At 43.3% G+C, this 26,525-nt stretch overlaps 1 protein-coding gene across 1 annotated transcript; it reads left to right on the top strand.

Moving 5' to 3' along the window:
* The first annotated feature begins 18,078 nt into the window (after positions 1-18,078).
* ppp5c (protein phosphatase 5, catalytic subunit) lies at positions 18,079-26,021 on the top strand. The gene is made up of 13 exons (XM_068713394.1): positions 18,079-18,175; positions 20,093-20,334; positions 20,924-21,071; positions 21,202-21,323; positions 21,419-21,484; positions 21,691-21,789; positions 22,294-22,399; positions 22,630-22,772; positions 23,574-23,661; positions 23,750-23,790; positions 23,910-24,088; positions 24,187-24,268; positions 24,818-26,021. Exons 1-13 carry the CDS (start codon positions 18,079-18,081, stop codon positions 24,878-24,880), a joined length of 1,476 nt encoding a protein of 491 aa, XP_068569495.1. The 3' UTR covers positions 24,881-26,021.
* The last annotated feature ends 504 nt before the right edge of the window (positions 26,022-26,525 follow it).

Raw genomic sequence — 26,525 nt, 5'->3', positions numbered from 1 at the left:
TGAATTATACAATCCATAAAAGTAGTTAATGAAGGAACTATTTTCTTTCTGAAGAACTACACTTGCTAACGATATCACTGTGCAGAAGGAGATGTGCATCTATAGTCGGCTAGCTAACGTTACAGCTTGGCCAAGGAGGACGCTGTTAACGCTCACATCTTACCTCCCTCTGCGCGGTGATTCGGTGAGCGGGTTCGGTAGAAAGAAAATAGTTCCTACATGAAACTCGCAAGCGACCGAAATGGGTTTCCTCAGGAGGGTGGCTGGCATCTCCCTTAGAGATAGGGTGAGAAGTTTGGTTATCCATGAGGGACTCGGAGTAGAGCCGCTGCTCCTTTGCGTGGAAAGGAGCCAGTTGAGGTGGTTCGGGCATCTGGTAAGGATGCCACCTGGGCGCCTCCCTAGGGAGGTGTTCCAGGCACGACCAGCTGGGAGGAGACCCCGAGGGAGGCCCAGGACCAGGTGGAGGGACTATATCTGCAAACTGGCCTGGGAGCGCCTCGGGATCCCCCAGTCAGAGCTGGCTGATGTGGCCCGGGAAAGGGAAGTTTGGGGTCCCCTGCTGGAGCTGTTGCCCCCACGACCCGATCCCGGATAAGTGGTCGAAGATGTGAGATGTGATGAAACTCGCAACGAGAAAGTCTTTTTTAATTTGGGGTGAACTGCCCTTTAAACAACTCTCCTGTAATCCTTTGCTGATGGGGATATACCTCCCTCAGCTCACACAAGAGCACATATCATGCTGCTTTCAGCAAATTCTATAAAACCGGATTTGTGGTCTTAGCAGCGACTGTCCAATGTCAGGAGAGAGAGATCTACCAGTGGAAAAGCGTGCTGTGTGCCAGGTGCGTGTGGTCTATTTCTGGGCGCGCGTCGGCGGCCTGTTTACACTGGATGGAGGAGGGCCGACGGAAGAAGAGCAGCGAGCCCTGCTGGGCTTCACCGACGCCTAACCCAGCACAGGATTTCCCGGACGCCAAGCCCCGTTCTTGGCACTGCCTTTTTTACCTGTTGGGATACACACCATACCAACAATTTTTTATTTTTTTTTTACTATCTCCGAGCACCTCGTCCACCCCCACCCTGCCAGCCCCACCCCTCTCCCTCAGTACTCAAGGGATTACTGGCAGCCCACGAGGCTGAATTGGGAGTGAGGAGAGCAGGCCCAGACCCGTTAGTAAGTCTCAGACTTAAGGGCAGTGACTGCATGGAAAATTAAACACACACACTGTACACATGCACATGAAAAACACTGAACCCACTGACACACACAGCCACGGCTCAAGCACGTCTACGCCGAATACCTTACATAAGCTTTGCGGTGCGGGAGATGCGTGCGCTCGCTAACAAGGTGACAGTGATCTGTGCTATCTTGTTCCAAAGGTGGTCATGTTACCCAGGGTTCCTCTGGAAAGCAAAAGAATTTTTCTCTCCGTGAGCCAACACAGAGAGGCGCTTGTTTAGGAAAGTGCTCTCCAAAGGCACATAAACAAAGTGAACTGAAACATGATCAACATAATTGAATCCCCTCTTGTCTCACCTCTCAAAATGATCCACACAGATCTCTTGCCAGGTCTCGATTTTTAATGGTGCCGAGGCACAATATGTACCCTTTTATCTTGGCAGGCGAGATGTAGTTTGAATGTTAAAAGGTGTTTGTTTTTTTTGTTTTTCTCTGAAAGAAAACAGGATCATTACCCAACCCAAACAAGCAAAACATGAGTTTTGTTGGAGGAGACAAGATCATTAAAAATGAGTTTCTAAAAATGTCCGCTCTTCCACCTGCTTTACTTTCCTTGTAACGGGCAAACAAAGAGTATGAATGTCAAGAGGCTCATAAATCTATCGCGGTGTTAATGGAACAGTCCCGGAGGAAAGTCAAAACTCAAGCAGGCTTGTCTTCCTAACTGATGTTCATTTCTCAGCAGCTGCTTCCTCTCGAGCCCTCTGGGCTTTTTATGGGACTGAAACAAACTGCTGACACCTCCTGAAGCACATCCCAGAAACTGCTCCATCCGTCAAGAGGGGGGTGCTTGAATCCATCGTACCATGTACGAGTGTTACGCAAGAGGGAAGAGCAAAGACGGATGCCTGCAGCATTTCAAGGTCAAGCAGGTGTTCTTTTATCACTAACGCGATCCACGTGCCGAGTTTATACGACTGCATGAGTAACCGGAAAAATGTTATTGCACTTCATCTGTGCGAGTTAGACAATTTTGACATAATTGGCCCTTTAATTGCATCCATGTGCTTGTGATTCGTTTTCTTTTATCTGCAAAAAAATGAAAGGCTCTGTTTCATGTTGTCAATGCTGCCTGAAACATTTTTTTTCTCTTTGTGGTGCTTTTACAAGGTCATGAAAAGTGATGATGCTAAATGTAAGCTGATTCGCCACGCCGCCAGTCCCGAAATGCTATTTTGGGTTTGGCCTTATTACAACATCTGTGACATTTGCAATTATATATCCACTGCTCTGTTTCGCAACAACTGGTCATTATAAGTGGAGCACTGAAGCGACCTGGTGTTATTCCTGTGGACTCAGACGGAGTTGACTGCGACCTTAATAACACTCCGGTGTCGTGCTGCTGCTCAGCTCGGCTTCCCAAACACCACAGCTGCTCAAAGCCATTGTTGCTCCAGGTGCTGAATCTGTGCATATACACACACACAAATACTCACACATCAACAAACGTACCTTCCGACTCCCAGTGTTAAGTTATTATTGTTTTTATTGTATTCTTTTGAATTAAAATTGTGATTGCCGGCTGCCGTTTCATTTCAATATAGTTTAGTTGTTGTTAAATGCGACCGCCATTTACTTAAATTAGTTTAATTATTTTTTGGATTCTTTGACATGAGACATGAGAGAAAAACAAAGTATTCTTCAAGAATTCAAGCTAAAGCAGGATGAGTAATGAATATACAAATGGTAATTTTGTGGTATTGCTTTAATTCATAAATTTTCTTAAAAAAACATTAATTGTAAAGTTTATATTGTCGGGCAATATATCTATTGATAGAAGAAGTCTAAACTGAAATAAATAATTCTAATTTATACAACTTTTTCTACTTGTTTTCTACGTTCTGTTCATTGCAGTTTTATTTATTTTTTCATTTGGATGTGCCTTATTTTATTTAACCACATTAGAATTTATATTAGTGAGTTCGGAAGTAATATCATAGCCATTTTCAATTTTATAACAATTCAATTGTAGTCTTGAGTTTCCTTTCACGCAAAGGATTTGTGATAGTTGTAGTTTACATTACTTTATTTCTCTATTTTAATTTAGGTAGATATTGCAATAAGTTCCCTCATATGCTTATCATTAAAACATGCACACACACACACACAGACACTCATAATTCAAACAGCCCTTTGAAGAACTGGGGACCGGTGGAAAAGTCCTCACTGTCAAGTTTCTGCAAATGGTCCCCACAAAGATAGAAGTATGAGAATTTCCCTCATTCACACATCATATCATATCTCACTGAATCGTTTTATGCACTATTGTTTGATTGTGATACCCGTAAACTAAACTCTTGGATGTTCCGTGTGAAGGCTGAACTGCTGAATATGCAAAAGGTTTGCGGTGAGTATACAGGTATTTTACCCCTCTCCACCTGTCTTGCCCTCACCTCCGAGTCCCTTACTTCACACCTGCAGTTTAAGCCAAGATGTTTATCAAAGTCTGAGTCAGCTCTTGCTCCGTCTCTCCTTTTCTCTCTTTTCTCCCCCCCCCCCCCTCGCCGGCTCTTTGAAGACTCCTGGGCCCGTTGGAGTTATCGCCTGAACTAAACAAGGCAAGTGATAGGGGAAGAAAACAGATGAAGGGGAGTGAATGAATGGGGAGTGAAAGACCACACACCTCTGCTCGCCATTTAGCTGAAACCTTTTAGCACTAATGTCTACAACAGATAACATATTCAGAAAATTAAAATCTCTCTTTATTTTCACCAGATGGCTCTTTTGTCACGCACACAAACCAGTAGCTAGCATCATAGCTTAATACGCAGAGGATCAAAGACAAAGGGAAGAAACTCAAATCCTCTTCAAAGTGAAAACTACAAAGGGAAAGTATGATAAACCATATGAGAGTGTCTGAGTGTGCTTATAAAGCATGTCTGACTCATTTGCTGGACCTCGGTAAGTAAGAAAGCGTTTTCTAAAAAAGGAAAGGTACCAATTACACTTCTGCACTGGTTCCTTCTCACGGTACCGCCCCTCCGTTTCCTTCCTCCTCAGCTCTCTGTCTCTGCGGAGACGGAGGGACAAATCTGCCCCTATAAACAGCTACCATGTCCCTGGGTAACAAACAGAGGAGGGGATCTGACTCTGGGGTCTGAAAAGTCAACATTAGCCATGAAGACACCCAGAGGAGACGCAGCCCCTGAAGAGCAGTTTGATCTCACACGTGTGACTCAGTGAGATTATCAGAAAGGGTTTTATTTCAACAGTCTTTTCTAAAAAAACATATTTCTGAGGGTTTCTTTTAAACACAAAAACAATTTAAAATGTGCATCAATTGTTTTTGTTTCTTTCACTTGACGATACCAAGTTGACACACAGATGACCTTTATATACAGTAAGTTCACTCTCCTGTTAGCTCTGTTTTTGTTCTCCACCAATTGCTGTTCAGCCAGATGTTTGACTTCAACCTTTTTCTGCTGGTCAGTAGCGTGTCCAGTGGGTTCATCTATGTTATAACCCTTTTCCCACCTAAATTAACACGTATATATGTGGGTTTTTTAAACACAGGAAAGTCTGCTAAAAATAGGCAATGGACTTCTGCAGATTGCCAGTAGACGTGTATGCCTTTCTATTTTTTGGTCTGGTGTGTCATGTTCAACGTCATGAACTCGCCGGAAAACAGGGTGAGTAAACAGTGAAACTGTTACAGCGGTTACTTCTTTTTATATCCGTTTACTTATTCAGTCTCTCTTTGAAACTCTCAAACCAGAGTTGGTGATTGTTGGAACAGTGGAAAGACTAACAAAGACGGTTTTGATGAGTTTGATTTTGTTTGAATGAAGTGTGTTTCAGCTGGTAAAATGACTGTTTCTTTTCCCATCTAACTCTGTCAATTGTTGGAATAATGGAAAGAATAACAGAAAAGGTTTTTATTACATTACATTACATTACAGTCATTTAGCAGACGCTTTTATCCAAAGCGACTTACAATAAGTGCATTCAACATTGGTAATCAAAAGAACTACTAGTCACCAGAAGTCATAAGTACATTTCCTTTTCGAAAACAAGCATCTAAGAGCATGAAGCAGAGCATAACTCAGAGCCAAAGTACAGTGCAGAAACAAGAAAAACAGTTAGTGCTATAAGTAAAACGAATACAATAAGTGCAACAAGCTAGTATGAATACAATAAGTGCTAAGTGGAAGGCTCAGGGTAGCACTTCCTGAAGAGGTGGGTTTTCAGCCTGCGCCGAAAGATGGGCAGCGACTCTGCTGTCCTGACGTCAGTGGGAAGTTCATTCCACCACTGTGGGGCCAGGACAGAAAACAGCCGTGACCGGGTCGATCGGCCGCAGGGACCTCTGAGCGACGGGGCAACCAATCGCCCCGAGGCAGCAGAGCGAAGTGGTCGGGCGGGGGTGTAAGGCTTGACCATGGCCTGGAGATACGAAGGAGCTGTACTTTTCACTGCCCTGTAGGCTAGCACCAGAGTCTTAAACTGGATGCGAGCTCTTACAGGTAGCCAGTGTAGAGAACGGAGAAAGGAAGTTGTGTGGGAGAACTTGGGGCGATTGAACACCAGGCGAGCTGCAGCTTTCTGGACAAGCTCCAGAGGTCTGATGGCTGACGCCAGGGCTCCAGCAAGTAGTAGTCCAGGCGGGAGATGACAAGAGCCTGGATGAGAACCTGCACCGTCTCGTCAGTCAGGAAGGGACGAATCCTCCTGATGTTGTAGAGCAGGAATCTGCAGGAGCGTGTAATGGATGAAATGTTTGCCGAGAATGACAGTTTGTCATCCAGGGTCACACCCAGGTTCCTCGCAGTCCGATTTGGCGTCACCACGGTATCATCAATGGTGATGGACAGGTCCCGGTGCGGGCAACCCTTCCCCGGGAGGAACAGTAGCTCAGTTTTGTCTAGGTTGAGCTTGAGGTGGTGTGTCGTCATCCACTTCGAGATGTCAGCCAAACACGCAGCGATGCGCGTCTCCACTTGGGTGTCACCGGGGGGAAATGACAAGACCAGCTGGGTGTCATCGGCATAACAATGGTAGGAGAAGTCATGCGAGCAAATAACAGAACCTAGAGATGTTGTGTAGAGCGAGAAGAGAAGGGGGCCCAGGACTGAACCTTGCGGAACCCCCGTAGTCAGCATGCGTGGTTCCGACAAGGCCCCCCTCCAGGTCACCTGGTAGGATCGACCCGTCAGGTAGGATGCAAACAGGGAGAGTGCAGAGCCTGAGACGCCCATCCCCTCGAGGGTGGAGAGGAGGATTTGATGGTTCACAGTGTCAAACGCCGCAGACAAGTCCAGGAGAATCAGGACAGAGGAGAGAGAGTTAGCTCTCTCTCCTCTGATCGGCGTGAAGCGACTCTGTCACCGCAAGGAGGGCCGTCTCTGTCGAGTGACCCACTTTGAACCTGGACTGGTGGGGGTCCAAAAGGCTGTTTTGGTGGAGATAGGAAGACAGTTGGTTAAAGACAGCACGTTCAAGTGTTTTGGATAGAAAGGGTAGAAGAGAAACCGGTCTGAAGTTCTTGACATCAGAGGGGTCGAGCAATGGTTTCGTCAGAAGGGGGGTGACTCTGGCGGTCTTGAAGGCCGTGGGAAAGCATCCTGAAACAAGAGATGTGTTGATGAGGTGGGTGAGGAAAGGAAGGAGTTCAGTCGCAATAGACTGAAGAAGAGGGGAAGGGATCGGGTCAAGGGAGCACGTGGTGGGGCGGTTAGATGTAACAAGGTTGAGGACCTCGTTAGGGGAGAGAGGAGCCAGATAGGGTAAGATGGGGTGTGGAGATGGGATATTAGTTGTTTCTGTCATGTTTTTGAATGATCAGAAAGTATAATTACTGGACTATGGTAGCTTTAATGTAAGAAAATGAAATGTATGTTTTGTATGTTAATACGTTATAATAATTGTTCAAATCCCTGTTGATTTTATATATCAAATATATTCTTTAACGAGCATCACATAGCATCGCACATGAGAAGGGGCAAAAATGTGTGTCATGTTTCTATCACTGCTGATCGAAACTGGCTACTACTGCAGAGTCAGTTGTCCCGTAAACGAATGCCAATTGTAACCTTTCCCACTGAAGACAAAAGCCAGATGTTAGTGGGGTTTTTTGTTCAGTGGTAAAGGGGCTTTAGTTTGCTGAAAACAGCTAGCTGGCTCTACTGCTGGACACAGGGTCAGTGAAACCGAAACAATGAGCTAAAATCTGCTGAAAGGCTTCGTAGAGCCACAGAGATTATCCTTAGTGGGTTTGTCACTGTGAGTGACACTTTTCAAATGAGAGAGTTGAAAGGATCAGTTGATTAAACGATTAATTGTTCAACAGAAAATGTACCAGCAACTACTTTGATAATCGATCAATAGTCAAGTTTCCAAGCAAAAAATGCAGAATATAATTTGTGAGGATTTGCTGATTTCCTTTCTTTTATGTTACAGTAAAGTGAATATATTTGGGTTTTTAACTCAAAACAATCATTTTGTGGACAAAAAATGAATTATATGAATGAAAAACACTGTACATAACAGTTCATGGTATGATTCATTGTAAAAAACACTATACTATGGCACGCTATGTAGTTTATAGAGAAGAGTGAATGGTTTTGGACTCCGTGCAGTTACAGAAGCCAGTGGAACAGAGGCATGCTGGGAGACGGGGCGGGGCTTCAACTCTTCATAAACTCCTCAGAGAGCTCGGTTGAGCTGAGGCTGTGACCCTCACCAGTGGGAGCAAACTTAAAGTTCAATCACACTCCATCACTCATCCTACTGGCTCCATCGTCCACACACACACGCACAGACACGCACAGACACACACACACACATAGTAAAGCAGGGGCAATGCTGCTGACTCCAATCAAGAGAGGTGTGACTAAAGTCACAAATCACACACACCGGCGTTAAACTGACACAGTGGACAGGAAGAATTATCATCTTCCTGCTCCGTGAGTGCACACACACACACACACACACACACACACCTACACGTGTTGTCCGTAATCACATGGTAACCGGACTCTGCTTATTGGATAAATGGGAGGTTAGGGAGGTGTTGGCTTGGTACGGCGTCTGCTTTAGATTAGTCGGCCGTGATCTGCGGCCCCCTGTGTCGGTGGGGCTCTCGGCAGTACCGATGGGCGTGCAGAGGTTACCACAGCAGAGAGAACGGCTCGGCGGGCCTGCTCCCTCCGTTGCCTCCATTCGGAGGGACATTAGGTCAGCGTGCCCCCGCCCCTCTTTCCTCTCCCCACCGGCCCTGAATTCCCCAATGAACAACACATTCCTCCTTCCCAGTCCCTCTGTTTACGACACGCCATCCTTTGAAGCACTGTGCGAGTGTTTGCGTACGTGCATGAGCACTGGGTGCACGAATGTGTGTGTGTGTGTGTGTGTGTGTGTGTTAGCCTTAAGCAACTGAGCCTCGGTGGAAACATAAACGCTTCAGCATGATGCTACCAAAGTTGGAGCGTGGTGTTTTGAGCACGTTTGCGAGTGTTCTGTGTGTCAGACACACCTGAGCAGGTACGATAAGGGCACACATCTGTGTAACAGCTGTTTGTTTGTTTGTTTTTTTACGCCGCTGCATTGAAGGTGGAATCTAGGCCAGTTGAGAGAGCGAGAGAGAGAGAGAGAGAGAGAGACAGGGAGAGTGCACAAGAGTGATGGGTGGAGGAGAAAGCTATGAGTCATCACCAAACTTGGGATGCACTCGTTTTGAGAGGCACGGACGGCGAGAGAGAGAGCGATAGGCTGGGTGTTGGAGACGAAGAAATAACAAACGGGTTGCTTTTCTAATTAAAGCACCCCTGGGGGGGGGGGTCAAAGCAAGCTGAGTCATTCCTTTACACCCATTTCCTGTGATCAGGGCACTTTGGGAGCAGGCAGCAGGGTGAGTTTATGTGTTTGGTTTATGCAATCCTCCCTCATCTCTCCTCCCATTCACTGCACTCTCACACGCAATAATCACAATCACATGATACATGCATATGAGAACACACTGAAACACGCGCGATATGTACAGTACATGTGGCACACAAGCCGTTCTAGTATTCACTACTTTTGAACTACATCTATTATGTTCTTTTCCAGCTATTTTGCACTTTTAACTAGTGTTGGATAATAATTTATAATTTTGAAGTATCTTTACTTAAGATGGGTTTTTCAGTTGTATGCTTTATTAATCTAGGCCACTTCTTTTCTGATGCCCACTACATTTTGTATCATACATAGTATAAGTTACGGGTTACTTTGCAGATTTGACCTAAAACTTTGACCAAAGTTAAACCATCTTCATCTCATGAATGCACCAGTTCTACTGATCAAATAGCCTACCATATATTATTTGTATAGCACAGTATAACGACCAATCAAGGACGACTTTAGCTTTCGATAGATCAGTTGAATGCAGGACTTGTTGTGGAATATTTTGACATTGTGGATTTGCTACTTTTAATTACTGAAAGTAAATTTTCTTAATTCTTTTTCCACCACTGCTTTGCATCATGCTCATTTTCCTCATCACGTCTTGATGTTGGTCTTCTTTCTTTGCCGACACCTCCTCCGGCCTCCACTTTAAATGACCAAACAAATCTTATTAGACTCAACAGCACCTGTGGCATACTACACTCACACATGGGCACAGCTACAGTGTACGTAAAAACACACTGGCATTAAAAAGAAATATGGGTGGCCAGGTATAACAGAACCCAGACTTCAAAGGTCTCCACAGTCCTCTGGCACTGCTGAGTCATAACGACATATTTGAAAAACTGAATTTGATCAGCTCAACTGGCGTCCAATGAGAGTTTTAGAAGACGTTACCTGGGGCTGATTTTATTGGATCACGCCACCTGTAAACTCCTGTGGCTGCACTGCCGAGTGTGGTCCTTGTTTTTTCTCTCAGATATGCCCGCTGGTCTCTGCGCAGCGGTGCCAAAGACACCGTCTGCTCCAGAGAGTATACCTAGAATTTATGCTGCCTCCTCTGCCCGGCCACCCAAGTGTACAGGATGTGAACTAATACTTTACAGTAAGGAATCATACTCCCTAGAGATAAAAAAAAAAAAAAGAAAGAAGAAGAAAGGCTCAGGGATGAGTCTGGAAGGCACCCAAAGGTCTGTCAGTAGTTAATGCTAACTGACAGGAAAGTCCAACAGAAAGAGCAACAGGAAGAGGAAGCTCCCCCCAACCCCCCTCAACATCCTGGATGGCTTGCCTGTATGTGTGACTGGATATTTTCAGACACGGTTTCTGAGTCTGTGTTTGTGCTCCGCTGCTGGTATTGACATGCCAAAAGCTTTAGTGTCTCATTAGAGACTCAAGAAGCATCTGTGTTCCAGTTTGCGTGCGCCCACTATTATAAGTAATGTCGCTCCGCCGACTGATATTTACAGTTTGTCTTGAACACCTGTGACACGGTTGTCTGTCTTCCGCTTTGCTCGCTTGTTCTTTGCCGTCTGGCCACATCAGACCCTCAGCTATTCACGCCCCTCGGGGACAATTCGGGCCTCGGTTTGCGAGAGCCTGGAGTCGGTTCTGTATTACCACCTTGCTTTGCAGAGCTCCGCGGAAGCCTTCCTTTTCCTTTCAAGTCCCACAGTCATCTAATGGTCAGAGTGCGTGTTTGCACCCCAGACATCCTGAGTCACTCATGATGCGGATTCCTCTCTGTGGGAAAGATTGACCATGTGTGATGGTTTCTCATAAACAGTAGGAGCGGCGTCCCCGCGATGTAAAATAAACTACCCACCGCAACATGTCGTCGCTGCCGTTTCTTAACTGCCGCGGAAACAACGTGACCGCACCGCCAGATGAGAAGGGCTCCGCTTGTGTGCGCCGCTGTCGCCTTTGATAGATAGATAATCCTCTGGCTCTTTTCTTGTTTACGAGCTCGGCTACTAGAGGGTCGCCGTCTGGCACATCAGTACGACTGTGGGATGTGGGTGTGATGCGGGTGCTGTCGCAAAAGCTGGTGTGACCTCCAGGTAGAAGGAGCAAACAAATGCTGCTCTGTCTGACTCCCATGTGAGTTGTCGGTGTCCTCCACAGTCCCCTGAAAAGGACTGGGACGAGATCACGTGTGCAGCTAAGGAGAGACCAACACGTTCTCATTCCAACTTGTCACATACTGATGCTTTGTAGGACCCCTTGACATCACTTAGTAACGCAGTAAACATGTGGTTAACATTGGGAATTCAAACATTCAAACACTTACCTGGGTTTGGGCAACAGAACCCTTCAGTTAGATTTAGGAAAAACATCATGGTTGGGCTTCAAATAACTACGGAAACTAAGTTCAACATAAACAACGTAACATAAGTGCAGAAAACATGTCACAAACATCACTAACGTGACTTCTAAATTGGCTGAAAGTTCTGTGTTTGTTGGTTTTCTTTCAGTCCTGAGGTCAAGTCATCACACTCCCTGAGCGTTTGCTCTGTGTCTAATAATCTAATAATGACGCAGATGGGTTTATAATGTGATTATTGAAAACGCCGGTTCGTCTCATACGGAAGCCAGAGGGTGTGTTGTGCGTGGGTATCAGACACAGAGGGGCGGGACAAAGCATCGGTATTTGATGCCCTGGGAATGACAACAGGCTGGACCCAGGCAAAAAACATTGTTTTTAATGCACTGGTCAATTTTGAGATTTTGGGTAATTTTGCTTCCATAACATGTCTTCTTTCAGACGAGAAAGAAAACATCCAAAATGCATATTCAGGTGTTTATTTTATTACTTCTGTAGATTTCTCCTAAGTTCACTAGAAGTTAGCATTAGATAACGTCTCATTTGCATATTTAAAAACACACTTCTGCAACTTTGTAATGCAAAAATATAATAATGTCTATATTAATATGCATCAACTGGAGAAGTTTCATGTTGGAATATATTAGTTGTTTACCCTATCCATCTGTAGTGTCTTCAAAATGAATGTGTTTTTACACAACATATCTTCAAAGGCCGTTTTATCTGAATGAGTTTTTCTCTTACATACACCAAAACTATCTATATTCTGAAGGACTTTACAGAAGGGTTTGTTCATGTATCTCATAGCCTGATTTACACAACATGTATTCCAATGTAAGAGTTATCCAGAATTCCCTCTGTAAAAGACTTTGACCCTAACATGTCAACAAAATGAGAATTTTGAACCTGGCTTTATCCAGTGTTGAGATGTATGCAAATTAGCACATATTCCATAAGATACCACCTCATTTGCATATTTAAACATTAAATCTCAGAAAACTTGTAACAAATGATTGTCTTAATGTAAGTAATCAACTGGGGTTTCATGGCGATACCTACAGTACTAGTGAAAGCTGTTTAAACTCATTACTTGCGGTGTCTCCACTTAGATGGACGTTTTTGAACCCTCGATGGTCTCAGGAGGACGGCTGATATCAAAGGGGCGATGGAGCCGCATCTAGGGTGGGCACTGTTTATAAATATTACACTAGGGGTGTTCCTCCAACTCCCTCTTTCCTCCCGCTCACAGACACGGTATGTAACAACCTTTTCACCCTCCATCATTGACAGCCCCTTGATTCACTGTGTCTATCTCACTTCCTCCGCCGTCTGCCCTTGCTCTATCTATCTGCATTCCTTCCCCGCGAGTTTCTGTCATTCTGTCTCCGAGGCGCACAGACGTGGGCCTATTTGCTTGAATTTTCTCATTTCCTGTTTGGGGTGTGCATCTGATCCCCTTGTTCTCGTGCCCAGCGCACATCAAACACTCAAAAGGAGACAAAGGAGATATGGGTGAGGGAGTGATGGCAAAGTGGGAGAGATGTGTGTGTGTGTGTGTGTGTGTGTGTGTGTGTGTGTGTGTGTGTGTGTGTGTATGTGTGTGTGTGTGTGTGTGTGTGTGTGGAGGATTGGGTGAGGACAGTGGAAGGAAAAATCCTGACCGACGACACAGAAGCAGTGAAAACAAAAGGAAAATGAGAAAAAGGAGAGATGTTTCATTATCATGATAAATAGAAATGCCAAATACGGTCTGACTCGTGCCAGATGCCGAGCTCCTCTGCAAAAATCATTTTTCATCCAAATCTAGTTTGTTTTGAAGAATCTGGGCTGCTTTCACTTCCCACAGTAATTTGTTTTTATTTATTGTAATTATCTGTTTAGTTGGTCATTTTCTAAATTTCCTTTAACAAGGCTGTGGTGCCAGTCGATCCGGGGGAGACTGCTGGGTATGAGCTGTAAAATGAAAAAAAAAAAAACACACACACAACCTCCTATAGTCTGCTTCACATTTCCATCGTCAAGAATTGATTCCATTCAGGCTGTGTGTGTGGGCTTACGCTCAGATATGGAGCCGTGGTTTCGGTGGCTAACGCGACTCCTTATTGTGTTATAGCCCCTGAGTCAAAACTGCCGGCCGGACTGGAAACATTTTCTAAACAGAGAGCCACATGTCAGTACGTACAAACCATTGGTTCTACAAATATGATGGGATTTTGTTATGGAAGTGCTGAAATGAAAAAAAAGGGTGTTGATGATGAAGGATGGGGGAGACGCATCTTAGACAGATAATTTAAATATTTGTTGAATTTTTTTTTTTTATAAAGGTTTTTATGCATAGGAAAAAAAAAAGATACAAAATTATAATAAATACATTATATATAATACATATATATAATTTGTTGTTATTTTTTACATATATAATTAATTATAATCAGGCATAGAAATAACTGTTATTTAGGCCTGTTACTTAAATAACTTTAACCTCATCAAAGAGCCCCAGTCACTTCCTTCATAAAGCCCATTGAATAACGATAGTGTATAATAATAATAGTGTCTGAAATGTGTTAAATGCAAAAGTTAGAGAAGAATTCTAAGAGACAAACAAAGCAAAAACCCACACATTTAGTTCATCTGGAATCAGATATTATCAGGTTCTTATAAACCATATCTGCCCAACAGGACTTTCACTGCGGCCGACTTGCTGGCACTGAAGGCAACAACCTGAATGTATACTTAAAACAGGCCTAGGAGTAATGTCAACAGACCCTCAACAAAATATAAACAGGATTGCGTTCGATACCCTCCTCCAGTCCTCACTAACCACCCTGGTTACAAGTCCAAGAAACACAGGAGTAAACAGACGGGGGGGGGGGGATGTGGAAAAAGGTAAGGCCAGCAGACCTTTCAGGCAGGTATGCATCACGCTTTTCTTTTTCCAAGTACATGACATTTCCAAAACTCCTCACTCCCCTGTAGCGCAAACAGCTTCGATGAACACAACGTGTCATTTTCAGGATGTCGATTTTCATCAGCGGGAGGATCCTTTGGCGCATGGAGGGAGAGGCTTTAGCAACGCCGCCGTGCGATGTGAGCAATCCCCCTGACTCAAAGGGACTAACGTCAAAATACGCAGGCTTACGGAGGAACTCAACGTCTGAACTGTGTGCGGGGAATTAAGAAATAGGAGGAAGGGTGGAGCTCAAGAGGATGAGTTTTTTTCTTTCCTTCCTCAATTTATCTTTAATTCTGCTTAGAAGTCTTTTTGCCCTGCCAAAAACACATGGTTTGAATAAGTGCCCCCCCCCCCCCCTCCACACACACACACACACACACACACACACACACACAGACACACACACACACACACAGACCCCCTGGAGTCAAGCTCTCATTAGTGAATTATTTGGACATAGTGGAGCAAGAGGAGACTGTTGCTATTACAGCTTTCTACAAAACGCTGGCAAAGAATGACGCCACGGTTAACAGGGTGGCCAAAACAGGTTCTATGCAGGGGTCTTACATGCTGCAGGATAATAAATAGCACAAGGGTCTGGATCGGGCCTATGTAACATATACTCCACTCCACTCGGGAGTGTCACTCGCCCCCCCCCTTCACGTGTGTGTCTCTTTCTCCCGTCGCTCGTATACATCTCCGCGCTCCTCCGCTTCGTGTTTGTTTTAACTTTACCAGGACCCCCCGCCCGCCTGTCTCTCCGAAAGCCCACGCTCATATATGCATCGTATGCCCAAGAGGACAGCAATTTTCCCCCTCCCCCTCCGTCCTCCCGGCCGTAGCCAGATTTTTGCTCGACCTCTCTCTTCGCCTCCCACTCCGTCTCTCCCACTCACTGTCTGCGTTTACTCTCATGTGGGGCTGAGGTTGTAGCGTCAGCTCGTTCTCAGTCAATCTTGTGTGTGTGTGTGTGTGTGTCCCACCCATGTCCCTCAAGCGCTACTAGTAAAACCATCCCAGAGCTAGACGTGTTATGGCTCAGAGAGAAAACAGGGCGAGTCATAGGTGCTCTCGCTGAGAGAAAGTGAACTCACTCCGTGGGGGTTTTTTTCGGCGGGGGTCACGGTGAGTCACCCGACTGCCTGGCCTCTTACTCTTCGCTGCGGGACGCCGCTGGTGAGTCATGGCAGAGCAGACTGGACTGGGCCGTATCCTCTGTGTCACATGCCTCTCCTGAACGTCTCTCGCGCTGTTGAACTTTTAACCCTATAACCATCGAGAAAAAAGAAAAACCCAAAACACACCAAAACCACAAACCTATATGTCAAAGGGTTGACTTTTCCTTTCTGGTGCACAAGATGGATGTCCCTGTCTCCCGACTCCGCTGGCCCCGGCGCTTTTTTTCCCCCCACCACAGACAGTACAGGGTAGTGTTTTCCGAACCTTTTCCCCCCAATGTGACCCGACACAGCAGTGCAGGGATGACGTTATGTTTGGAGGGCCGACCCCCGGATGTTAGCATCGCGCTGGTTCCCTCGACAAGGAGCCCATTGTGATTTTTCCATATCAATCCAGATAATAAGCTCTGTGGCAAATACGAGTTCATTATAATACAACACTTTTTGTTCAAAGTAACACCACTGTTGTGATTTTTAAAAATGCATTCGGGAGAAGTGAAAAGCTGACGTTAGCTATAAATGAATACAACACAGTTAGCATACAACAGGGCTGTAAAGGTGGACTCATCGGCATGATGGCGATTTGTTGTCTCATTTGGCCACTTGTTAGCAACCGCCTTTTTTAAGACACTTAAAAGCTTCAAAATGAACGAGAGGAGTATCTACTGACGTATTTTATATCGTAGAACAAGACATTAAAATCTATTAAGTTGTGTTAACAACAGACATTAATTCTGACATCTAACCTGTTGACTTTGCGATGAAGGAACAGACAGTGCAAAAACACAACTTGTTTTCGGACTCATTCCTGCAGCACCCTATTCGCAATAGGCCTTATCTATAAATTGTGAGTAGAGCAAATTTGTTCTGCAATTTCCGCATCACCTTATGTTATTTTAAATAGGTAAACCAGCCATTTCAAAGAGATACACGTTCGATAACTCACAGCTTTTTATGCATGTGTTATTGAAAACATACACACACTTTAAACACTTGAGACCAAATAAATGCATTAGGTGGAGTTGCTATGCCACTCTTTTCATTTCCTCTCATCAGTAAACAAACAGAATGCACGCTAGCCTTTCATATTATTTTCAATGTTACAAATTGGCTGCAATTGTGGACTATGGAAGAAATGATGCATATTTAGACCCTAAATAAAATCTCCTGTGACCCACCTGTGGGTCCCGACCCAGTGTTTGGGCATTTCTAGCAAAGAAAAGGTGTTTCAGCTTGGATATGTTTCTGCTCAAGGTTGCGTGATGTTTTTGCAAACCAGTTCTCTGAGGCAGGGGTGCGTCAGATGCCATGTGCCAGTGAGCAAAGTTGCGGAAACATGCATGTGTGCCCCATTTGTCCCTTCATACATCTGGTGGTTGCCCGGAGGGGCGACATTGCTGCGTTCAGATGGCAGCTTGGGAACTTCCCCTGCAACATCCTCAAGCCTCGAGGCATCTGGATTACGACCAAAAGGATTGATGACAGAAGCTGTACGCGTGTGTGTGTGTGTGTGTGTGTGTGTGTGTGTGTGTGTGTGTGTGTGTGTGTGTTACACAGGACTGTAGATTTTAATTAATTGGAATATTATTGCAGTTCAGTCAGAGAGGGGCAGAGACTTGAGAACAGCGCATCTCGAAATATAAGTAATTCCAGACAAGCCGGGGGAAATTGACTCCCACATGATTCACTTAACTAATCTTTATCTAATGATTCGGTTGTAACACATTACTCATCATCTCAATATTTTTCTGGTTAACTTCACATCAGCAGTCCGACAGTTGCCAACATACTCAACCGGTTATGCTTTTTAATTGCATGGGCATTTCAGTGAAGGTCTATACTGACCCCTGCTGGTTAATAAACTAAAAGGAACTTCAATAGTACTTCATACATTTAGCTTTGAAACGTCATTGTCAATATATCTCAGTCTCATACCTAATCACCCATACACACGCTATTTATTTAAACCAGCATTGAAGGAAATTATTAAAATATATGTGTATGCCTTCTCAGGCAAAAAAGAAATTAAAAATAATAATATTATACATGCACTGCCTACTGTCAATTAAGTATGTATCTTGGCGTATTCCTACACTGTTAATACTGTTCATACAGCTCATGCATAGTATATTTATACCCTTTAATGTTTATTCTACATCATATTTATTCTATATTTTATTATTATTTGCATTACCCTGCACTTTACTGTTTTTTGCACATCTGGTTGAATGCTAAACTGCATTTATTTGTCTTGATACCTGTGCTAATTGAATATAATCCAATTTAATCTGATTTTCAAGTGAGTAATAAACATTTTAATAATTTACTAACATTAATAATTTAGTTTGAATACGATTGAATTACGACAGATTTTTTAACGGTTTTCTGTATATTTAGACATATTATGTATGCAGCAGTTAAGGTTTCAATTCAGGTTTCAATTTCTTAGAGTACTACGAGCAAGAGAAAATACTTTGCGACCTTTGCGACAGTGCAGTAAATGGCGCACGAATCGGAAAACGGCAGTGAGGAAAAGATGGCGGAGGGAGGTAATGATGCAGAGCTGCTGAAGGAGAAGGCGAATAAGTATTTTAAAGGTAATGTGACAGACCTGTCAAGCCAATGTCTTTTATCCGCAGTTTATAACTGACAAAGATGTGACTGTTAGCTGTAGTGGCGACATAATTATGTAGCATCACGCTCCAAACCGTAGCCGGTCGCTAATGGTAAGCTAGGCTAACATTGCTCTCAAAGCATGCTAACTGTAAACTCCATTCATTGGATTACGATGCACTGAATTGAAATTAGCTGGTTAAGCTAACGCTAGCTAGCTACAACACCAGCAGCTACAGCATCGACGTTAACACATGCCGCCACGCGTGTCGTCTATAGTGCACACCGAGCTTGTTTATATCTATATTATTATACTTTATATGGAGTTTCAACCGCATGTTGTGTACACTCGCTGTTTGTGTTCAGTCGTGTCGTCAGGTTATCATGGATCGTTAGTTTAAAGTGAGATTCAGAAATAACTCCCAGAATATTCTATTAGCCAGCGGGCGCGCGTGTGAGCAGCAGCAGCAGAGCCTCGGTTTCACAACAATACAGTAACTGTTTGATTTAGATGTGTCCATTTCGTTTAGTATTGGCACACAAGTATTAGCATCAAATTAACATTTTACTCAGAGGACCAAAAGTAAAAGTGCTTGTTATGAAGAACTGTCCATTTCAGCGGCGCTGCAATCCGCTGCTAATTGTAATTACTTTATATACCAGCCTTTCTTGAGTGTAATTGCTCTTTTATTGTTTTTATTTGTATTATTCCTATTTTTTTATATTTTATATACTAATTTATTTAAGTTTTTACTTTTCTCTATCTGTACTTATTTCTGTCCTTGTTCCTGTAACACCCCGATTGCACCTCTATGGATCAATAAAGGCTAATCTTATCCCAGCCTATAATAACAAACCATAATTTATTAGTTCATTTATATTTTGTATTATTTATCTGAACTAGGGACTTCATCTTTAAAACAAATATAGTGCTGTGAAACGTATATTATTTGCCTTTAAAATACTTGCAGAGTACAGTACTTTAGTAGAAACACTAAGTACTTTCCACCGCTTTCAGTTTGACAAAGAAAAGCATCAATAACGAATGTAAAGTTCTCTTCCTTTTGTTTTCTTCCCATAGTTGAGGTGTCTTTTAAAAGGCCGCGCTGCTGCCTGTTCTAATGCAGAACACTATCGGCCTAGTTGCTAGTGTTACGTTGTAGATGATATAGATGGTAGTCCGTGACATGATTCATGGAGGTTTAAGTTTGGGATGTCTAAAGCGCTGAGAGATCATGATGAGTTTGAGCAGATGTAATGGAAAGGTTGTCTGTTGTACGATGTGCAGGGCTGATGTTTTGTCTGAGATAGACCTGCTGCATAAAATAAACAGGACAGGGATTGATCTTTACTCCGTATAACTTATGGGCTATTGTTGTTAAATGTGCTTTGAAAACCTATCAATGATTGTGATCAAGTCCTCCCAAATGGGTTGAAACAAGCATTGCAAATGAATGTCAAACATCAGAATTTCACTGAGATAAATGCATTTTAGTATTAGATATTAACTCAATACACCATCAGTCTTAATTCAAGAAATGTCTGAAACACTCCGTGTCATTATAGCATATGAAAGTCATGTGATCTGGGATTTTGATTATTGTAGTTAAAATGTTCCTGAATTAAGTGAGATGAACAAGTCTGCATTACTTATAACTGTTCTCAGGCACGTTATCAACCACCCATACGGTGTATTAAATGTTGAATTAATCAAACTAATTGAATAAATTCCCCAATATTATATATATATTTATATAATTATTATATTCATTATTTTCAAAGTCTGCCATCACTTCTAGTGGAAAAAAAACAACAATAAACATGAACCGCATTTTTAATGGCACTTCGTAGAACCACCCGGCCAGTGTTTTTTAGTGACGATGTGACATTTTTCTCTTCAGATAAAGACTACGAAAATGCAATCAAGTACTACTCGGAGGCCTTGGAGGTCAACCCCACCAATGCCATCTACTACAGCAACCGAAGCCTGGCGTACCTGCGCACAGAGTGCTACGGGTACGCCCTGGCTGATGCCACGAGGGCCTTGGAGATAGACAAGAACTACATCAAGGGGTACTACCGCCGCGCCACCTCCAACATGGCCCTGGGCAAGTTCAAGGCAGCGCTCAAGGATTACGAGACGGTGAGAAACATGGCGTCTTTGACTGTTAGTAGCTGCCCACTTTTCAACTCTGAACCTAGAATGTACGAGAAATGAAATGTTTTTTTTCCCGTGATTTTCTCAAAAGAAAGAGCTCTGCAGCTCCACCTGTTGACCCACCACCACGAGTGAGGCTGCTCATGTTGTTTTAACAGCCTGGAATCAGGATTATCCTTTAATCCAGACATTAAGCCAATTAGATCCAGTTTGAAGGCACTCGCATCACAGCTAATTTGGTGTCTATTGTTATTGGTGCTGTAAGCAATATAAATATTCTGTGGCTTTGGTAACAAAGACCTCTGACAGCAAACTGGACCAAGCGCCATCGCAACAGAAAATGAGAGTTAATCCTAATCATCTAGATTTATGTTTATTTATAGATGTATTGGGAAGAACATTCTCAGTCTGAATAGTTAAAATATTTTTCATCCAGTATAAACTGCAGAGTTGAAACCGTAACATACTTTTAATAACCGTTTACTTCCTGGTCTTTTTAGTCAATTTCCCGACGGCTTCCTTGATGCCGGTCGATGAATAACCAGCGTGGTTGATTTATTTGTTCTGACCATAGGTAGTGAGGGTTCGACCAAATGACAAGGACGCGAGGATGAAGTATCAGGAATGTAACAAGATTGTGAAACAGAAGGCGTTCGAGAGAGCCATCGCCAGCGATGAGATTAAGAAATCTGTTGTTGACTCCCTGGACATCGAAAGCATGAGTAAGTCTCCCGTGTTAGTGAATAAATGTGTAAAAATACATACATCTCTAATCGTGATGTGATGTAAGACTAATGATAACTAAATGCAGCGGTCTGAACATGTTATTCTTTATTTGGTCTTGTGTTGCAGCGATTGAGGATGACTACGACGGCCCCCAGCTGGAGGACGGGAAGGTGACGCTGAAGTTCATGAGGGAGATGATGGATTGGTTCAAAGACCAGAAGAAGCTGCACAGAAAGTGTGCTTATCAGGTTAACATGTTTGTTTCTATGAACCGCACCGACTGAAGGAAACTTAAATGTACCTGTCATTGAACTTTTTTTTCTTTTTTTTTTAACTCTTTCAGATTTTGGTGCAAGTTAAAGACGTTCTATCGAAACTACCGAGTCTTGTTGAGATCACATTAAAAGAGGTGAGCACTTTGCAGGTATTCACTGGTGAAGTGACTAAAGGTTGCTGTTAGTTTATGTCCACTGAGAGTGCAACAGTAGGTTTATCTTGATCAGCTCATAGTAGGACTGCAGAGGTAAATACAACACAATGTTATTGTTCATGGTTGTTTTATACAGTTACCTTCTGGGGATTCTATTTGAAGTGTTCTGTTTCTATTTCTCACAGACAGAAAAATTAACAATTTGTGGTGACACACATGGACAGTACTACGATCTCCTCAACATCTTCCAGTTGAACGGCTTACCATCAGAGACCAACCCCTATGTATCCTTTACAACAGCTTTTACACTGTTCATGCATCATTCTCCTCATTTGTACCATTCTGTGTCTTAAGGCCTTTACACACCGGGGGTCTTTTTTTCTCTTTTTTTGTGCGAATAATTTGCACTTAAATAGATTTTTTTTAACTATTGTTTTTGTCACAAATACTTTCACACATAATCTGATTATAACATGGCAAAAAAAGCAATGTTTTTGGAAACAAGGTTGATTTTTTATTTTAGCTTTCACACCACAAAGAAAGACATCAACCAATCACGTTGTGCAGAATGGGTTGAGTTGCGCTTCTATTTATGAAACAACAAATCGAAGGCTCAAACTTTGTTACTCCTGTCAACATTGACAAAGACAGCCAGACCAGATTCACACCTTCTGAACATTTAGCTTTTGGTTTCGCTTATTTGTTACGTTCCTGGTGTGTGAAGGCCTAAAAACAACGGCTAAAAGCCTCAAAACTTGTGCGTCACAATGCTTAACCCCAGAATTCAGCTGTTCAATGGCGACTTCGTCGATCGCGGCTCTTTCTCTCTTGAGGTCATTCTTACCCTCTTTGGCTTCAAGCTGCTCTACCCCGACAACTTCTTCTTGCTCAGGGGTGAGAGCGCCGACACTGTGCTGTGCATGAGTCTGTGGATGCATGTGTGTTTGCAGATGTGTGCTGTCTAACATGTCATATTATATGTCACACTCTATACATGTCTGCTGTCATAAAGTTCAAAGCACAACAATGGAATTCATTTATTAGCCTTTTTTTGTTATCACAATACATTTGGTTGGTTTTATATTATGTTATAAAATTGTTTAATCATCATTTTCTACATGCAGGTAACCATGAGACAGACAACATGAACCAGATGTATGGATTTGAAGGGGAGGTGAAAGCCAAGTACACAGCCCAGATGTTCCAGCTGTTCAGTGAGGTCTTCCAGTGGCTGCCTCTTGCACAGTGTATGAACAGCAAAGTACTGGTAAGCAGTGTTCACCGGGTCCATTTTCTGTTTGGTACATTATTCTGTAGCTGGTGGAGCCAGTGTTATTTTTATCTGCCAATTTACTTGTTTGTAATTGTAGGTGTGGCCACTATGCTTCTGGCAGTAGAGACGGAGCAAAGTCAAATTATTCAAACTGGTTTGACGTTAAGCCACAAGACCCGACCGTACCATATTTCACCACTAGGTGTCGCACTTGACTCAGCAGCTCCTCCACCAAAAGTCAAGAGAAGCAGCTTGGCATTAAAATGAGAATAGCAGGTCCACCTTAAATGTCAGCCCACCTTAAGTGAGCAAACTGTACACACACTGCACTGATACAGCTTATATTGAACATTGTATTGTATACCAGACCAGCAAAACTGACTTCTAAATGTTAGTGTAGCGATCTGCTGAGCATGTGTGGAACGTGTCCTCCCAAGTGGGCAGTGTAAACAGAACTACTAGTCTGTGTGCACGTCTGCTGGGAGTTTAACCTAGGCTTAACAAGACTCCTCTTTGCCCGCCTGTTTATCCCGGAGAGATGCATCATATTCACGTTTACAGTCGGTGTGTTTGATTGCTTGTTTCCTTTAGCAGGCAATGCAACTTGCAATTCATTATTTGATCTAAGAATATAGTGACTGTTGCTGACGATAGTGTGTGTGCGCTTAGTTGTGTGTGGAAAAACAACCATAATTTACCCAAAATGCGGCAAAATGAAAAGCGAGAGCATAGTCGATGCACACGTGTTGCTCAGTAGACGGTGTGGCCCGGCCTTAATAAGATTCTCCATCTCAGGTTATGCACGGTGGACTGTTCAGTGAAGACGGTGTCACATTGGACGACCTCAGGAAGATTGAAAGGAACAGACAGCCTCCAGACTCAGGTAGGCTCCGACTCCAAATGCACCATCTGTCTCCAAGAAAGCATCTCTAGAAAGAATGACCAGAACACTTTCCTCCACTCTTTCACAGGTCCTATGTGTGACCTCCTCTGGTCGGATCCACAGCCTCAGGTCAGTTCCCACCCACCTAATGGCTCATTATGGATCCAGTGGTTTGTGTTAGAGCAACATTCAGTCCACTTCTAACTGCATTAAGAATTAATTTCTCTCTCTCTCTCTCTGTCATGCAGAACGGCCGGTCAGTCAGCAAGCGAGGAGTGAGTTGTCAGTTTGGCCCAGATGTGACGGAGCGCTTCCTGGAGCAGAACAAGCTGGATTTCGTTGTGCGTAGTCACGAGGTCAAAGCTGAGGGCTACGAGGTCACTCACTCAGGGAAGTGCATCACCGTGTTCTCAGCACCCAACTACTGGTACGTCATGATGCCGGCGAACTTTAAGAGTGTTGAGTCGGCTGTTACCTACGCTGTTTACCTTAAATGCTGCATGTTGTGTTCTTGTCTTCCTCCAGTGATCAGATGGGAAACAAAGGAGCTTATATCCACCTCAGGGGATCAGACCTTAAGCCAGAATTTCACCAGTTCACTGCTGTGGTCAGTATCCTCTACTCTAATTGAGTGTTGTCACAATACCGCAATTATGACTTTGATACGATACCCCATGTATCCAGGTACAGAAACGATACTACCAAACATAAAAACATCTGGAAAATTATGAGTTCTGCTGATACAGGCAGTATCAGCAGAACTCAGAATTTTTGCATGAAAACACAGTTCAAATGATATGGAAATATATTATTGTATTAATTTTTTAGATTAAAAAAATTCTTGGCCATAGTAGTTTTAGTTATGTATTATAAACTTCATAAGCTTGTTAGGAAGCTAAACGGATCATAATTCCATCTCTAATATATATATTTTATATAGCTGTGAAAACATCTCCTTCAAACAACTATTTATTCAAGTTTCTCACCAAAAACTACATTTTGCAAGATTACATTTGAATACATCATGATAACTTTACCGGTTTAAAGACAAAAACTACTAAAATAACTGTTAAAAACGCATGATTAACGTGTAGTTTGCAAAAGCATATTACAGATTTAATTTGGTCCTGGTGTAACGTCTGCCTCTCCTTCACAGCCTCATCCGAATGTCAAGCCCATGGCGTATGCCAACACGCTAATGCAGATGGGGATGATGTAGAGGTCTGTGACACCGACGACCCTCCCGTCTGACCTGAACCATCCCAGCCACCTCACACCCTACAGTGCTCGGACATGCTCATGCTTAGCCTAAGGGATCCCTCTCCCCGACCAAACTTCCACTAGTTGTGTACAGGAAACACGTGGTGTAGTTCAGATGGGAAGAGATCACTTCCACCCAGTCCAGAACTGGGTACATTCTTTCATGTTATCGGTTAAAACTGGAAAAAAAACAAAAAAACTCCATTCCCGTTGTCCGTTTGCCTGATCATGTGTTCCATCACCGGGTATAGAAACCAACCTTTCAGATGAGTCTCCTTGGAGCTGCTTGGTTTTTAGAATATTTGATATACTCAGCAGATGGGATCAAATAGCTGATATGTACCAAAGATCCGTAATGAAAATGATTGTTCAGTTTTTGCAAGGAGCGTCTTGTGACTCTGAAAGCTAGTATTGTACTGTTGGCCCGTGTACACAGCTTGGAGCGTTGTAAACTGGGTGAAGAGCAGCATGTCTATCAGTGTTTCTCAAACTATCCTACAGTATGTCCGTTTATTTTTTTTCTTTTACAGGAATACAAAAACGTATGATCCCAGTCCCGAAACCCCCCCAATAGATTGTGTCGGGGGGGACACTCTTAAAGGTGCTGTTTGCCATTAGTGGTGTATGTAGTTGGTTCAGTCATGTAGCTGGTAACATTTAATTTGCACTGCTTCCTGTTGAGGAAGATACCGCTGCTCTCCATGTTTGTCATCCTCGACCGTCATCGTGCCACTCACCCGGCAGCTCCCGCACAGTCTTCTCTCCGAACTAGCTTTGGCGTAAGGCAAACACCGATGGCACTCGAGTCTCCCTGACACACACACACACACACACACACACACACACACACACACACACACACACACACACACACACACACACACACACACACAATTACTGGTGACCCACGCGTGGATTCCTTCCGTACACAAACGTCCAAACTGCAATCCTGTCTCGAAGCGCACAGCTGCATTGTCCAATGGCCCTCAACTTTTTAGATAATGAAGTACACTGACGTGTATGTATATATACTGTATCATTTAAAGATTCCGTGTAATGTTTGGAGAAAAAATATTGAATAAAAAAACCTAGTCCAGTGATTTTTGAAACACGCTGGTATCTTTATTTATGTCTGTTAATATTGTCTGTTTTTCTAACTGTTCTTTGTGGGCGTGGACGAATAGAATCCCACTGCAGCTGCTTGGACAGACCTGTCCATGCGTAGGTTGAGGCAGAGACGAATGATGAAGGTTAGGCATGACCCTCGAGTAGACGGGGTCAGGATAGACCATTGGTCAGGACGTAGGACCTGAACAAATCACATTACTGCTACCTCAGCCAGCATGGACTGTAGGCCAATCCTTGCACTTGAATGCTACGCAGGGTGGGTCTTCACAAGAAAATCAGTGGGATTCATAGCTATGAAGATGCTTTTTAAAAATGACATGTCATACTTACTTTCTACTGCAAGTATACAGTATATTTACTCGAGCACTGTACAATTGCTACTTCATACATCTACTTCACTACATCTTAGAGGGAACTGTATTGTACTTTTTACTCCACTACATTTATTTGATAACTTAAGTTACATGGCAGATTTA

The sequence above is a fragment of the Cebidichthys violaceus genome, unplaced genomic scaffold (assembly GCF_023349555.1).
Source record: "Cebidichthys violaceus isolate CVI_PGR_0920_01 unplaced genomic scaffold, fCebVio1.0.p SCAF_1, whole genome shotgun sequence".
NCBI classification, from domain to species: domain Eukaryota; kingdom Metazoa; phylum Chordata; class Actinopteri; order Perciformes; family Stichaeidae; genus Cebidichthys; species Cebidichthys violaceus.
This window is presented reverse-complemented; position numbering and strand designations above follow the sequence as displayed.